The sequence below is a fragment of the Crocodylus siamensis genome, chromosome 11 (genome assembly GCF_052110815.1).
Source record: "Crocodylus siamensis isolate JL-2025a chromosome 11, ASM5211081v1, whole genome shotgun sequence".
Taxonomy (NCBI): domain Eukaryota; kingdom Metazoa; phylum Chordata; order Crocodylia; family Crocodylidae; genus Crocodylus; species Crocodylus siamensis.
This window is the reverse complement of record NC_143405.1, coordinates 46,314,081-46,331,569: the sequence shown is the minus strand read 5'-3', so window position 1 is coordinate 46,331,569 and position 17,489 is coordinate 46,314,081. Positions and strand designations below refer to the sequence as shown.

Here is a 17,489-nt window from a genome sequence, read left to right as displayed (position 1 = left end):
AAAGTGAATGTGATGAATGCTCTGTACTCACTCTGGCATTCTATGAACTGATGAATAAAAGTGCAGTCCCCTCCACTCTTTGAAAGAAAGTGCTCTAGTAAAGACAGAAACACTTAAGTTTGCATTATCTTATCCTAGAATTGATGCACACCAAATTGTATACTAATAATATTTCTTATTCTGTTGCAAAAAAATTTCAAGAAGCTGAGTCAGTTTAATATGCAAACAGACATGACCTATTCTTTTTAAATAATCAAGAAATCTTTTTGGAGACAGAGGCATATTGATTGTCCTTTAGACCTAGCTGGTGAAAATATTGAGAAAGTATATTTTAATTGAGATTATTTTTCATGTGCAGCTACCTTTGAATACTAGTAAACTCTAATTGAAGTTGCTGAATGAATGGAAAAGTACTTTACCTAAAGCAAAGCTACTGTTTTTGAAAAATCTTTGACAAATTCAGTAGCAACAATTCATTTGACCAAAAAAACATTCTGCATCATTAGAATAGTTTAACTGGTGGCAAATGGCATCCACATCATTACCTCTAATCATACCAAAAATATTCAACCAAGTGCTCACCAATAAGTTTTAAATTACAAATAAATTTAGAAGGAATAAAATTATACAATATGGGAAGGTCTCAAGGATTACAGTTTACTTAAGTATTCAGCCCCACAAACTGATGGTCCATCCTTTTCCTTTCGATTAGCTTAAAAATTAGAGCTGAAAAATAAAATAGTACCAAACCCCAATGCTAAGCCCCCTAGCACACACTGCATTTGGTGAGTGTTATGTAAGAATATCATGCAACAAATCATAACATGCCAACCGGTCACATGTTAAAATTATCGATACTTCCGCACCACAAAAGGTGCTGTTTAATGAGGAACTTTTTGTGTGTGGCCGACTTGCCATTTTTGTCCGGGAATAAAAAACTGATTTAATGTCTAGCTTGTTAAGATTTGTTGCGTAATTTTTGAAAATAACATGCAACAAGTGCGTGTGCCAAGAGCCACAGGGTTTAAGAAATCTTTTTACTGTACTTTATTCTTAAGCTTTACATACTGTACCTCCTGGGAGTTTCTTAGCACTTTTATAGTACAAGCAATAATAATAATGATAATATAGCTTCAACTTTTAAAATAAACAAGACTTTTCAACTAACAAGTTGATCCAATGTAAAAAGAGCATACTGAATGGAAGCTAACCTACATTGTGAACATTATCCTACTTGTAAACGACTCTACAATCTTAAGAGTTGACTCAAAAATTCCTGACCTGCAAGGACAAGTATGTTGGCTCTTGAAGACAATACTTAGTGTTTATCTTCAAAGAAGGAGGTGTTATTGCATGTTTTTATATAACTTTTGATAAGATCACCACAATTTCACTGATGGATTAACTGGCAGAAAAGATGAAGCAGTTTTATCCAAGTTGATATATGAAGTCAGTATCAAAGGCTGAACAAACATGGTCCACTGAAAAGATACTTAACTAGTTAAATTAATTTAATTAAATTACATAAATTAACTAGTCTCAAATTCTGTTCTCAGCTATACAACTGATTTACTTCTGACTCTAGCAAGTCACTTAACTTGACTGTACCTTCATTTCCCAAACTATAATGTGAGAGTATTAGTGATTACTCACTTTACTAAAATAAAGCACTTTGTGACAGAGATGAGAAGTTCCTGGTTTCTGAGCTTACACTATTCCTTCTTCTGCACTGTGACCAAGGAAATCCTCATATGTAAAAATGCCACAGATGTTACATTCCTTGCAGTAGTTAAAAGTAATCAGCTGCACCAAGTTAAGTAAACCTTCAGGGACTTAACTTAGGATTTTACAAATAACAAGACTCTGGAACTTTAAAAAAAATATGTTGCGCCTAAAATATTTTACCTTCTTTTGTCCCAACTTATATAACTTACTTCTAAACTGTATGTCAAACATACAGCCAGAGGAGGAGCCACTCCATCTCATCCAGCGAGCTATGCTGAGGCCAGAAAGTCTGGAGCATGGCTAATGGTAGGTATGCCCTGCAACAAAATTTGAAGCCCTTGGGCAGATACATCCCTCACTCATCCTGCAGTAACTTGGCCCACTGCTGCTTTGAGCTACACTCACCACACCAAGTGGCTGCCTGCCCCAGGATAGCTTGCCTTCCTGCCACAAGGGTGGTCCTGTGGTCTGGATCTGGCCCAGGGAACAAGGCAAGTTTGACCAGCATTGCAAGATGTATGATAATAATCATATTTGTACAATCATTTCAACCTTTCTACGATGTACGATAAATAACACAAGTGATCAAAACGTACGATTATTTGATGCAGTTAATTGATGCAGCATATGAAAAACCCAAGTCACTCAAGGAGCCTTAACCAACTTTCAGGTTTGCCGTCAGCACTCTCTCATAATTGCTTGCCTCAGAATAAGGAAATGCTTCAACTTTGATGACCCACTTCTCACTTCACTCATTGAGGATGTACAGTGAGCAATATAAAGTAACTGCATAACAATCACATAACTAAATCTCATTATGTAATAATACTAAGAGCTCTATTTTAAATGCTACCGATGCTCTTAAATAAATAGAACAACAGTATAAGGCAACCTGATGTTACTTAAAAAAAGACTACTTATTTGCATACTTCCCCCCCTCCCCCCAATACAATAATTTGAGCTTCCAATACAATAATTTCATATTCAAGACCTGGCAACACCGAGTTCGACATCCCTAATGTACAATACTGCAGCATTTGATGAAACAGTGAAACTGGCTGTGTACAGAGCCTGGCCATGCAACACTAACACCAGCATAATTTATATCAGCTTTAGACACTGGAGTAAATTACACCAGGAGCATGAGTGCACAGACGGCCAATTTTTATTCTAGGGTAGGTGCTATTTTAGCACTTGACCACTAGATGACAGGGGTGCAGATAATATAGCCTGTTTGCCTACAGTGAAATGCTCCCCTGCAATTAGATATCAGGAGGCACTACTTCCCAGTCAAGGCAGCTAGGATCTGGGACCAACTTCCAAGGGAAGTGCTGCTCGCTCCTACCCGGGGGGTCTTCAAAAGGAGGCTAGAGAATCACCTAGCCAGGGTCGTTTGACCCCAGCATTCTTTCCTGCCCATGGTAGGGGGTCGGACTAGATGATCTGCTCAGGTCCCTTCTGACCCTACCAACTATGAAACTATGAAATTTAAGTGGATATTAATTTGTTCACTCAGACAATTAACTGCTTGTCACGTAGTAACAAGGTGCTGTAATAGAACCTGCTATGAACAGATGCCTCTGAGTCACTGCTTTTCTACCTGCTCTCAACCCCCTGTAATCCATATGGGCATATAGCACACTGGTAGAGGTATGTCATTTGACCAGACCCTTAGTCACAACACAGACAAAGCATGAGAGAATGTAGAAGTGCAAGAAATTATATTGTAATGAATGCAAAAAAGGGAATGCATTAGGACAAGGATGCTCAATCCCTGGCCTACAGGCCAGATCCAGCCTGCAGAGCCGTGTCATTTGGCCCACAGAGTTCCCCACAGGTCTGCAAATCTGGCAGCGGGGGATCAGTGCCACAGCTCCCCTGCTGCCTAATTTCCAGACCCATAGGGCTGAGCGGGGCCAATGCTGGGCCCCAATTCCAACATGCAAGAACCAGGCAAAGGCAGCATGAGGCATTCAGGGCTATTACAGCATGTGGGACAGATAAAGAGTGATGCCAGGCCCCAGGGCCTGATCTTGTTATCCAGGGCTCCATCCAGCCTGTGGACTGGCCCTGGGCCATTAATTTGGCTCACAGCCAAAAGGTTGAGCACCACTGTATTAAGACACAGGATGCAAAACCACAAAGTAGTCAACGAAATTCAGGGGGCATCAGAAAGAACAGGGGCACAGGAGAACATGGTATAAGACAGGGAAAATGGGAAGGGAAGGAAACCTGTTGAAGAGAGTGGGAAATATGCAAACACAGTGAATAATAAGAGAAGATGACAATATAATAACCTTAGTGGGAGAACAAACAGGCCAGTTGCTAGCTTGTTAGTCTAGCGAGTGGCAGAGAGAAGGAGAGGGAAAGGGAGAGGGAGAACTTGGGTTTTTTTAAGCTTAATTTACCATTATATTTGGGAGCCTGCTGCTTAAGCTTTGAACAGTCAGAGATGGCAATACTGCTATTACAACAATAGGGAAAAAAATTTCTTTTTTTCTAATGTAAATATAACTTTCAATATCACAAGAATTGCTATGGGTACAGTACTTAGAGATATTACTAATTAGGGATAATTCCTGAAACTAAAGTTAAATTTGTGAAACACTGGATTTCAATACAATGGATATTCTGATACCTATATGCTTTATTTTCTTTTTAAACAAGGAGTCCAGTATCCTTTTTTGAATAAATATTTCAGTTTTCCGCAAACACTATTATTTATTGAGGAGGAGGAGGGGGTGAAAGGTTCCTGCCCCCTGATATTTTCCTATTATCAAGAAAATGTAAGATTAAAAGGAAGATTCATAGTGCACCAAAATGTTTCTACATAAAATTTCACAATGTCTAGTGGCACAATTTTAGGAGAAAGAACATGGCATTTCAGTACAAAAAATATGAACACATCTTCTCATAAAAAATACAAATCTATCATTTTGGAAACTGAAAACAAACGTAGTTTGAAAAAATTCTTAAAGGTTTATTAAAGTTATCACTATGCTAAGTAAATATACATTCAATCTACTGTTTAGGTGAGTAGCTCAGAGAAACACTGTATGCAGTAGATATTAGACCTCTTTCTTCCCAATGTTAATATGAATCACTGTTAAATGCTTGGAATGCCATGGAGGTTAGCAGACATGACCAGTACTCAACTTAGGGAATTTTACAGCTAATCAACCTCTTCTTTCTATAGCAAAGAAATACGAGGGCCGACAAAGTCATCCAACAGTATTAAGGTTAACTATTTATTTTCTTCACAAGTTAGTCAGAACCATGAAACATCAGCAGAAGTTCCTTCTGCTGCCCAATTAGAGTAAAAGGCAGCAAGAAATCTTTTAGTGAAAAAAAATTGAGCATAAATTGAGAAAGTGTAGTTGTAGAATGTAGAAACAATTTGGAGAAATTCAGAAGACTGGAATAGTACTTGCCTGGCAGGGGGCAACATTAAGCATGAGAAATGGAGAATGTATGCTTGGAAGATGAAAAAAGCCTGCATATTAGGGGTGCGCAAAACAGGCCATATTTGATCCGGCCCAAATTGGGGCAAGTGATTCAATTTGCTGATTTGGATCACTGTCCCAATTGGCCCAAATCCAAATCTGAAGATTTGATGCCGATTTGGAGAATCAGCGATTCGGCCATAGACACAGATTTAGATGATATTTCTACATACCTCGAGATACCAGACATGGCTCATGAACACTGTGATGCTGGGGCAGATGGAGTGTCCCACAGGAGTGCAGGGAGGCCCCCACATGCTTGGCGGTGAACCCTGAAGTGGTTCCAGGTCTGCCACTGAGTGCATGGGGGGCTCCCCCCACCCCTGCATCCCTCCCTGGCTGTGCAATCAGTCGTTGGGGGACCCCAGGTTCTCCCCCCGGACCCAGGAGGCACCAGTCGCCAAGCTGGGTGGTGGGGTCCCCCGCATGCTCCCTGGTGGGCTCAGAAGCGGACCAGAAGTGCACGTGGTCCACTTGCAGGTCCGCTGCCAAGCTCCTGTGGGATGCTCCATCCACCCCAGCACTCACAATCTGCCTGGTACCTTGAGGTATGTAGGAAAAAAATGTTTAAAGCTGTGTCTATAGCCGAATCATTGAATCTTTCCAAACCTCTCCGAATCGTTTCGGAGGATTCCAATTTGATTCAGAGATATTAAAGGGTCTCCTGATTCGATTCAGATTTGGAGATTCGGCCGCTGAATTGGGCTGAATTTCTGCCAAACTGAATCAGCGACCAAAGCTTTGCACAGCCCTACTGGATACTAGATATTATGACAAATAATTAATGTGCAATGAAAATAAAAGGTCCAAAAAGTAACAACTTTGTAGAAAAAAATCATTTGGTTAAGGGCACTTATGATCATTTTTAAAAGAGCACTTATATTTAAAATATCAGGTGCCAGTTTATTTATGAAGATTAGTGACCAAGCACGATAATTTCAAATGATAAGTCTTAAAACAGCAGAGAAAAAGAACACCTTAAAGGGTTTTTGGCCCACACCAAAATAAGTTATTTTAAATTCCCTTTAGTGTAAAAATATTTTCTATTTTAGTATAATTTAGAATGTGTTTTCAAAATACCAATTCTACAGCATAAAATTCTATTAAATTTGGATTCTTACCATATACAATAACATGCACACAGGAAGAAAGACAAACCTTGCCAAAGCATAATTAAATTAGATCATTCAAAAGGTTTACTGAGTATAATTCAGAGGGACATTAGCAGGACAAAGATAAGTTTAAATTTGTTTTTTAAAACAACAGATCTATGTAATCATTTATTAGAATTGTAGATAAAGTCCTGCTCGAGTTTCCAAAATCTGATTTAGTTTATGCTGTTTAGATATTTATACTTTATATTTAAAATATTATATTTATATCTATAACTTTCTTAATTTCTTTCTTTAATTAAAAAGAACCCAACAGGAAATATAAAATATACAACAAAACCAAAAAAACTTTGAATGATGAATAGAATTTGTGCACTTTCAGACAATAACCATAGGAAAAAAGGTAGTCTATTTTTATACACTACCTTTTTCTGTGCTCCCATTAATTTTAGGTATGAAGTCATCAACTTGTATGCCTAGGATTGAGAAAGGGTATTATTTCTGGAACCAAGCAAAAGTTTTCTGGTTTTTTTCTTTTTTAGTATACAGCATTATGGAATTTAGCTGGCTCTCCCAGCTGTTTTATCTCAAGTATCCAAGTAGTAACAACTCCAAACAAGCATGTAATGCCCCCTAATGAAATTTTAGACAAGCATCCCACATCACATGCTCTATTTCATTGATCAAATGTACAAAAAAACCCCACTTCCCAAAAGCTACTGTCTATTACATAAAGGTCCTCTTTTTTCACTTTTCTTTGGTACAAACACTACTGAGCTCTGAAAAAAGTGAAGAACAGAAGTTAGTCTGGATAAACAGTTTAAAGTAGCAGCACCCTCTGCTGGCAATTGTTACATCTGTGCTTATTTAAATGTTAACAAGTGATACTAAAATGCATTCAGCAATTAAAGAGAAAGAGCTACTGACTGTGTAATCTGAAACTCTTTTTCCTAATGGTCAGAAGTACCTGGAATATAGCATTACAATAATAATAAATAGAGTAAAGTGAAGAAATCCAGCTTTAAACAAAAACCATTAATATTACACCTACCTAAACTGTTGTGTTCTTTAAGAGTTTTCTCTTGAAGATGTTCTAACCGTACTGTAAACAGAATTCCAAGAAAAAGATATTTCACAGATTAAAAGAAAAAATAAATAACCAAAACATTTTTTGACTAGCGACTAACCTTGTAAAGCAGTTAGCCGTTCATTGGTGAAGTCACTGTCAGCTTGCAAAGCTTCTATTTTTGCCTGAAGTTCTTGTTCTCTCTCTTCCATTTCATCTATTTTATGTTGCAATTCTTTTTTCTCAGCCAAGCCCTTCTGCTGGATTTCCTCTTGTTTTCCTTCTGCAACCTACTCAAGAAAAATAAAAATCAACTGTTCATTAAAAAAAAAAAAAGAATTACATTTTCACATAAATATTCAGGAGCGACTTCTTTATTCACCACCATTAGAAACATTCATATACTTGTGTAACTTTTCTCAAACTCATTTCCAGTAGTAAACTCACAGAGACCTCCTGTTTTCACAATGTGAAGCTCCTTTTTCTGTATCCCTGTTTTTTCCCCAATCCCAGGGCTCTAAACCCTACAGGCTTTTTTCATCCAGATACACCTTGCTTGGAACACAACAGAGGAAACAACTTGACAGAGCAATATTTACAATTTTAATTAAGTTTATCATTTAAAAGATCAAACATTACAGTTTTATTGGACTAGTACAAATGTTCAAGAACTTTCTACAACACCATAAGTGTTTCTTGGTTCACCAGCCAGAACAGTCAGGTTTGTCAAACATGGACACTGACAAATGTGACAAATGTGTGCGGCTTCTTCCTTGTTAATTTAAAAAGAAAAGCTGTCATAGTGGTAACAGACAAAATAAAAAGGAAGTTTTGCAAGATTTCTCTCCATATTCTAAAAAAAAAAAAAAAGCTGTAACCCTGATCCTTATTTAACAAATCGTTCAACATCAACAGTAAAATTGTATTTGTGAAACCAATACTCTAACACTGGAATGTTCAGTGTGCTCACTACTTATTTCTTTTAGGATACTTTTTATTGCCCATGGAGGGTGTTTTGTACCCAAACGCTTGTTCAAAAGGTCTCCCACCTATATAATCTATCCAATAAAAGATATCACTACAACAAACCCTTCTCTCTCCTATGTAACCATCATGGCCCAGGAAAAAATACTCTACCCCTACGACAGGGAAGTTATCGAAATCTGCTATTTATAGGGAAAATCCACAACATTAAGAGAAAGAATCCAGGCTACACAGTGACTTCTACTTCCTCAATTCGTGCAAGAAACGTAACATTATTCCTAGATGACTTACCACCTACAAACCTTAGGCTAACACACACAACTCCAAATATGCAACAGAGGACATCAGAAAAAAATGGAAGCACCGTCTTCCTCTCCTCACCTAACCTACTGCAAAAAAGACAGCAGACTTGAAGCACGCTTTTGGGCCTGAAAGCTTGTCCAATGTCTCTCCCAACCATACAGGCGATTTAATAATAATAATAAATTTTTGCCCCAGCCACCCACACTGCACACATGGTTTAATGTGCAACGCGTGGGATTTGTGGTACCACAAAGAGGTTTGGGCAGCACCACAAACTGCACGTACCCCCACGTCAGGATCCAGCTCACGAGCTTACATATTATGTGTTATTTCATTCTAGTTGCCATTGCACAGAGTTGCGTCATGAAATAGCAAAGTCTGTCTGTTTAATTCTGTTTAGTTTGTATTTCCTATAACTGTAAGAAAGGCTTACATCATATAGTTACTTAAGCAAATAAGAAAAGGAGAAAATAACCCCTTTTTTTAAAATCATCTCAAAGGAATTTTCTTTTCAGAAGATTTCAGGTATGTTTAACTAAAACAAAGAAAACAGGGGTTAAGGGGACTGAGGTATCTATTTCTCCATTTATCTGTTAGTTTAAGCAAAGTTTTCTTTACTTTAAATAAATGTGACACATCTGTACTTAAATATGTACTGCTTCCATTGTAGTTTTGCAGGTAGTTATTATATAAAAGGTCTGTCCTTACCTTTAGCTTGTCAGAGAGGTCTTTAATTTCATTTACAGCTCCATTGTACTTATTGGCCAATTCTCTCAATTCTTCCTGAGTCCGCTCATTCATTTCTTTCAGGTGAGTACATTCATCTTCCGTGTTACTTAAACTTCGCTGTAAGGAAGGAATTACTGTCTATAATTGCCAAAAATATTTTGTCACGTGAGTAATCAGTTACAATGACTTCTTTCAAATGCTTGTAAAATGCCTCAGTTTCTAATTTCTGACAGTAATCATAACATTAAAATCACCTTTTTTCTATAATTTTCTATAAAAGCCAAATGGATATGTAACATGCTGCCAAAACAGAACCTATATTAATAGCCTCTGTAAGAGGAATCACATGTTAAGTGGAACGACATGAACTATCTGGGTGTAAAAAAGTATTAAAGTAAGTTTTGGGAATAAGTACAATTACTAGCAATAAAGAAGGGAGGAAGATGTTCTTTTTCTTGGTTCACACATAGATCTCCTTTAACAATAATGTAGCTTTGCAATCCTCTGTGGAAGTGAATATTTACTGTAGAGTTCAGACACACTTTCATTTGGGATAAAGTGTGTTTAATATATTTTATAGAGCACACAATTACAAGTTAATTTGTTACCTGCAACTAGATTGTATAACCTAAATCAAAATCTATGCTAAGATTTCTTGGATAACTACATTATCAAAGTGATTAAACCACCTATTTGAAAACAAATGATTTAACAATACATAATCTACACACTGATGGAGGACTCAGGCTGGCACTGATTTGGTAGGTGGAGGATATACACAAAACCAAGCCAGGGTTCAAATAAATGTTCTCTCTTTGAGAGAGCAACCCAGGAAATAAATACCCTATGAATGTGCCCGATATTAAGAGTTCTGACTATTACAGAATCAAGAAAGAAGAGGCAGGCACACTTGTTGCAGCAGCCACTACAATATTTGACAAACTTATCCTGAAAAGTTGCAAAATTAAAGCAGCAAAAGATAAGCATATTAATATCTTCAGTCTCATAGATTATGTCACCTTTAAACTGAATAGCACTTTGCATAAATGATGAACTGAGTATTACCAAACATCTACTGATCTAAGGAATATGCTTGAAAATATATATGCATATGTGCAACTTTCCTCATATTACTAAAGCTAATGAGGCTATTTATAGTAGCACAAGCTATTCTTTGTAACAAGCTAATCTAGGATATGAAGATAAAGAAAAAGGAAAGCAGAAAAGCAGATTAGAAGGTGAGCTTAATTACAGCAAATAGAGTTTAAAAAACAAAAAAATTTTTAAAGAGAATGGAATTGGGCAAGAGGGAAGAAACAGATAGCAAAGGAGCAGAAGTCACTGGTGAAACAGAAAATAAGTCAGTTGGCTGAGGATGGATTTGAAGACATGGAATGAGAACCAGCTGTTGGACTGCATCTAATAATTTAATTTTAGATACACTCTAAAATGGTTAAGCTTGCAGGTCCAAATATGTTTTAGAAATCTTATTTAAAACCAGTTAACCTCCATATTTCATACAATATACTAGTTTCAACATGAAAACGCTGAAAAACAAGATTTATGGCACATTATAACCTGCCTGCCATCTGATAACCCCAGGTAACCTGTCTGCATTTCACCAGCTACTTTCTACCACCAGTTCTACATTCCCACCCCCATCCCCCCTCACCCGTCTCACACCGATTGTCTCCCATTCCCTCCGACTATCCCTGGAGCCCACACAGAGAGCACATGATAGCTGACAGCCAATCCCCAAGTGGCCAGCCCAGGAGGGCAGAGGAACAGGCAAAAAACCCAGAAAACTGGCTCTTATTTTAAAAACCTGCCCAGACACAGCACAGGGGGCCAGAAAACAGGACATGTCCAGGAAAACCCAGACATATGGTAACCCTACTTATGTCTTTAAACCAACTTGACTACAACTGAAAAATAGGAAGCTTAGTTATCAAGTTCTTCTTACTTGCTCACTATGCCAGAGACTGACTACCAGGAAAAATATGCATCCTCAAAACTTCCTAACAAACTGTACCTGATCCATGAATATAAACACTATCACACACTGGTGCAGTGTAGATGCCAGACAGGCTTGAAAGACTAGCACTTAGAAAGACTTAAATGGTCCTACAAAAGTGGTCATAAAATAAAATCCAAATACCTCCACTTCAGAGAGCTTTCTGACCACTTCAATTTTTTCCTGTAGGACCCGCCTCAGGGACTCTTTGGCTGTTGTCTCATAATTGTGTTTGTCTTCCTGTAATGCTATAAGTTCCTTTCGTATACTGTCTTCTGTTTGATTCTGTAAGTAGCAATATAGAAGATAGTTAGGATAACTCAAAAGCAGCAACTCCTAAAATAGGTTAACAGTCTGATATGTATACAAAAAAAAAATCCGTATTAAATTTTCATCAAGACCTATTCTGTCAAGGACTGCAAAACAATTCTGGCTACGGTAACAAAACAATAAGGACAATAAAATATTTAGAGCAATTGGTTTGACTTGGTATAATCTAGTACAGGATTTTGAGTATTTAGAGTAGAAAAATCTCTAGAACTAGTTTTGATTATAACAAGAATTCAAACAATCTGTGTATTCCAACTGATGCACTAACAGTGCTGTGCCTAACTCTCCAGCCCTCCAATTTGATATGTTAGCATAGTGGTCCTCAAATCTCTTTTTAAAATTTGCTATGCGTCATGGATTATAAAGAAGTAATGCTATTGTACTACTATGTCATTATACTACAACAACTGTAAACTCTCTACTCTTTCATTTGCATTTTCCCCTTTTCTAGCTTCTGTTTTCTCATTCCTTCCCTTTGGGTCCCCTCTAGCACTGCACATACTCCAGTTTAAGAAAGTTTACAGGTCCTAATCTGAGAGGCCTGAAAGAGGATATGATCTCAAAGGATTCTTTATAATCTATGTTACAAAAAAAAAAAAAAAAAAAGAATCAATAAATTACTTTCAGGGTACTAGTAATCTGCAGCATGCTTCTGCTTCTCTAAAATCTCAAATACCATGCTTATCATGCATTATTTTACATTTAAAAATGTGCATCCACAGAGAATACCGTATAAGATGTCAGCATATACTACTGCAAGAAAAAACCAAAACTAGATTACCTACATGACTGACAAATGCTGAAAACGCAACTGTCTAAACTAGATTTAGTTTCCTTATGTGTTTTTGGCATCATAAGCGGTCCCAGAAAATACGTAATCACGAACAACTGTAACCAAAAAATTTTCCAGTTTAACTTAATGTTCATCAACAATTACTTAATGAAACAGTTCAGTGTGAACCTTTGCAAACCCCATTTGAAATTTCAAAACTGCACTGAAAGTTTGATTTAGTACCACTATTTCACTTTAAAATGGTTCCAGAGGGCTGTGGTTCAGTATTTCTAAAAACTATACAACCAGTCCAAAAAAACTGACATACTTTTGAACAAGCTTGTAATTGGTTTCCCATAACCTCTAGTCGTGATAGCAGCCTGTCTTCATCTATTAAAGCCTGTTGGAAAAAGTAATATATTCAAATTAAGACAACATATTTTAGAAAGCAAAAAAACCCAACAGTGAGCATCTCAATAATGTTCATAACAGTAACATTTTGAAAAAGATGCAGAAATTCCCTTAGAAACCTTCAGTTTACTGGATTAAGAGCAATGATTAGTTCTAACACAGATATTCACCATGTTACTTCATCAATTAAAAATGTTGTCTCTTAAACCAAGTTGGAAAGAGCCAGTTTTAAGCCTTCAGTCATTCTGCTTTAAATTTTTCCTAGTTAAAATTAGTTATAAGTTGCCAGTGATGATTTATAGCCCATGTATATTAATTCTTTTAGGGCTAAAAATGAAAAGAAACCATGCAGATACCTGCCAACTAGTATCTGAAGCTTCCTGCGTGACAGCGAGCAGTCGCTGAAGGGTGGCCAACTTCTGTTCCAACATTTGTTCCCGATGTAAGGCTTCCTACGATGAACACACAAACCAACAGTTTAAATTAAGAACAACAGAAACAAATGGAGAAGGTATCAAAACACTGTTAAGTTGAAAAGGGGGGAAAGATGACTGGCAGACAATATAAACTGTATGTTCAAACATTATTTAAAATTATGGCAAAATGAGAACATTTATATTCATTTTATTTATACTTATTTCTGAGGATGAGGAAACAAAGATGGTGGCCAACAAGATTATATTCTTAAGGGTTTCAGTTTCAAATCACTACCACATGTGTTGTAAATATATTCTGTGACAAAGAACGAATAAATTATTCCTATAATTTTAACAACTTCAGGCAAAGTCCTATTAAAAGTGATTGAGAGTTAATGCTGGAAATAGTGGAACAGAAATTGATTTTTCTTTTTCAGAAGTGAAATTTTACAACAATGTTAAAGTTATATTCCAAGTACATGCTTTAGAAAAAAGTTAGGTTACATTAATAAGTAGCAGGCGTTACCTTCTAGTCCAGCCCATACTCATAAGGGAAACAGTAATAATATCACTGCATTTTGTTATTTACTCTTATCATGCATATGAGTTCATGATGGGATCTAAAATGATGCAAAAAGAAAAAGCAAATCCACAGAAAAGTTATATTTTTAAATTAAGCCTGTGCCAGAATTTCTTAAGTTGACAGTTGGTAGCAAAGGCTGTGCAAAGCTTCAGTAGCCAATTCGATTTGGAGATCTGGCCCAATTCGAGGACTGAATCTCTGAATCTGAATCAAATCAGGAGACCAAGTAAAAGCTTCAAACAGATTTGAAGCATCTGAAATGATTCAGAAAAGCTTCCAAAAAGATTTGGCCATAGACTAAACAGGCAACTGATACAGCTGCCTCCAGCTAGTAAATATGTTGGGGTTGGCAGACTGGGGAGGGAAGGGATGTCGGGGAGGGAGGGAGGGATTGGGGCTGGGACAAGCTGCCCAGCCAGGGCAGGGGGGGCATGTTACTCAGGAAGGTTGGGGGGGGGGGCATGGGATGGAGGCAAGTCAGTGCTGGTAGCAGGGGCTCTGCCCTGCTGCCGCTTGCCCAGCCAGGACAGGGTATGGTGCATGATACAGGTGTGGCTCACTCCAGGAGGAAGGGGGGCAAGCGGCAGCATGGCACAGCCCCTGGTCCCAGCGCTGGTACACCCACATCCTGCACCCTTCTGTGCCAGCTGGCAAACAGCAGCAGGGCAAAGCCCTTACTCCCACAGCTGATGAAGGCATGGCAGCACTGGGAGCAGGGGCTATGCCCCCTGGTCCCACGCCAGCTGGGCAAGCGGCAGGAGAGCATAGGCCCCACAGCTCCCCCAACCCAGGGAGATCTAGGCACAGCCAGAGGAGCTGTGGGAGAAGCCCCCATAGCAGCCCTCCCCAGCCCCAGCTTCTGCCTGGTTGAGCCTCTTGGCTCTTCAAAAAAAGCCCCATACTCACAGATTCTAGCTGGGGCCTCTGAAGGCTCATGGCCGCAGCATGAGGCAGTGGGGGGCAGCGAACATCTCTCCCCCTGCAGTCACAGCCTGCACAGGTGCAGTGTGGCTCGGTAGGTGCCACATGCTGTCCAGGAACTGGGGCAGCTCCACCTGTCAACCAGAGCCTGGCAGCACTCAGCCCTAGCGGCCTGAGCTCCCAGACTGTGCATGGCGCCCTGCTGAGCTGCGCTGGACCTTCACAATGCGACAACTGGTGCATGGGTGCCAGGTGGGGGGAGGGTGATCCCCACTGCCCCCCACAGCTCTACCATGAGCTCCCAGAGGCCCCATTACTGCTGCCAATCTGGTGAATGTGGGGCGCCTTTTTTTTTTTTTTTTTTTTTTTTAAAGTGCCAGGACTAGGCTGGGGCCAGGCAGGGTAGCCATGGGGATTTCTCCTGCATCTTCCCAGCCCAGGTAGAAGCAGGTATGGCTGCCTGGCTGTGCCTGCCTCTCCCTGGCTGATCCAAAACACCAAATCTTTCTGAATCAGCACCAAATCTTCCGAAGCCAATTCAGCCGAATCGATTCAGGACAGTGATCCGAATCGAATCACTGTCCTCTGAATCTGCCGAATTTGAAATCAAATCAAATACTTCCCTATTCATACAGGCCTATTGCTAGCACCTCCACTAGATATCACTGTCTTCAAAAATATTCCCAAAGAAACCATTGCTATTTTAACCTTTTATTAAAAGGTTACCTCTTGTAAGAAGCAAATTCTGTTGGTCCTCTGTATAGTTACCATACAACATTATCAAGCAGAGTGTCCAACAGCAATTTAGCTATGACCACGCAGATTTGTAAAATTTCACAAATGACATGCCTGAACAAATGACCACTGGATGTCCAAGCGACCCTCCTTTTTACATAATTATCAGAATTGCATGGAAATTATTCTTGCACATTTTTAAATCTGGATTTGTTCCATACTGTTCCCCTCTTCTAGTGAAATGTGTATTTCCTAATTTGAGTTATTCTCATTTTATTCAAAAGTAATAAGAGTTCAGTGTTGTGTTCAGTGTACCGTAACAGAAATATACAACATGGTAGCAGACCACAACTTGGATCCTCTCCCCAGGCAGTTCATTTATTAATGACGAATTTTGATTTATAGTAGTATATACGTAGGTAATATTTTACATATTGTTATATATAAGCATAATATTATACTTGTATAATATTATTGTTATATATAAGCATAATATTATACTTGTATAAAAGATTCTGTGCATGGCTTAAAATAAAGTTTTCAAAAGTAAAAATATATGAAGTACAGTATTGTGTTTCCACCCTCTAATGACAAACAAATAAGAAACTCTTTAGAAAAGAGCCTCGACAGAAACATCTAAGCATTAACACAATGCAACAGTGATAGACACTGCACATATACAACGAAGGGTCACAGTCTCTGCCTTAGTCAAGGTAAACAAGATATAAATGGGACAAGTAAACTAAAAACAAATCAGGTAAAGTTATGGGTAAATGGAAAATACACAGTTCACAAAAGTTACATTCAGAGACATTTATTCCACACACTGTCTCGAAAAAGATTTATACTGACACTATGAGCCTGTCTACACATGCACTGTGATTTCAGGAAGGATGCTCCTAAGTACATCTTGCCCATCTGCTCCTTGTTAAAACACACCAAATTGAGAAATGCAGTAGCAAAACTACCCTGGGGGCATCCCCCTACCACACTCCAGTATGCCAGAACCTGAGGGAGCTCCCTCAAATCAGCTTCTTTATTGTCCTTCCAGGTTTGATGCCTGTGAGCAGAAGCAGATAAGTGAGGTATGCTCAGCAGCATGCCTTCTCATCTATGTCACATAACCAGCGTAGATACACCTACATGTGCTTCATTTGGTGGCTCCCATGTTGAGGTCTCTCAGTAAATGAAACTATCATTTCTAGGGTGATAGATTTGACCTATATAAGCTGTTAAGCATGTCAGCATCCAATCCTGTGAAGGAAATTCAAGGGTTAAGTAGTCCAATGCCAAGTTTAAAATAAGCAGAAAGAGTACACAAAACAAGGTTAACTCCATGAAGACACAGATCTCATTATTAAAGAGCTAAGCTTGGAGAAAATTAACTCTTGGCCTGGTAGACAGCTCCCTTTCTGGTTCTCCTAATTTCCACCCCCAAATTTTGATTCCTACAGTAAGAAAACAGGAGTGAAAATGTTACAGAAGGGGGAAAACAAAGGTAAAAATTTTAACTAAGCCTCAGAAAAGTGCTGGTTTTATAGCTGGATGCTAAAACAGGAAATAATAAAATACTGTAATGTATTTAACAAACCCAAGGAGACTCATTTCTCTAAACGAGGAGTAATTGTTCAAGACAAAAGTAAAACCAACATACATGAAAGATAAATTAGGGCTTAAGTGCTCTGCAGGAACACCTCTCACAGCACATTTACAGTTGACATCCTGCCTAATTGGATTATAATAAAGTTCACATGAAAAGAAAAGTAGTGATAAATCAGCCTACTTGTGTAACTAGAAATTAAATAATCTAATAAGTTTGTGTAAAACCACTAGGGGGTGCCATTTATCCTCCTCTAATCAATTACGTTTGGAGCATACACCATTA

General features: G+C 38.4%; 1 protein-coding gene across 8 annotated transcripts in view; it reads right to left on the bottom strand.

The window, feature by feature from the left end:
* The window catches only part of SLMAP (sarcolemma associated protein), a 157,187-nt gene that overhangs the window by 53,748 nt on the left and 85,950 nt on the right, over nt 1-17,489 (bottom strand). For 5 of the 8 annotated variants that reach the window (XM_090021064.1, XM_090021062.1, XM_090021066.1 and 2 more), the window contains exons 7-13: nt 13,306-13,401; nt 12,867-12,938; nt 11,581-11,721; nt 9,402-9,539; nt 7,528-7,696; nt 7,392-7,442; nt 6,766-6,816 (exon numbers count right to left, since the gene is read on the bottom strand). In XM_090021064.1, coding sequence (XP_089877190.1) covers nt 6,766-6,816; nt 7,392-7,442; nt 7,528-7,696; nt 9,402-9,539; nt 11,581-11,721; nt 12,867-12,938; nt 13,306-13,401 — 718 coding nt within the window. The remainder of the gene's footprint in view (nt 1-6,765; nt 6,817-7,391; nt 7,443-7,527; nt 7,697-9,401; nt 9,540-11,580; nt 11,722-12,866; nt 12,939-13,305; nt 13,402-17,489) is intronic. The other 3 variants (XM_090021067.1, XM_090021070.1, XM_090021068.1) reach the window with 1 other exon arrangement.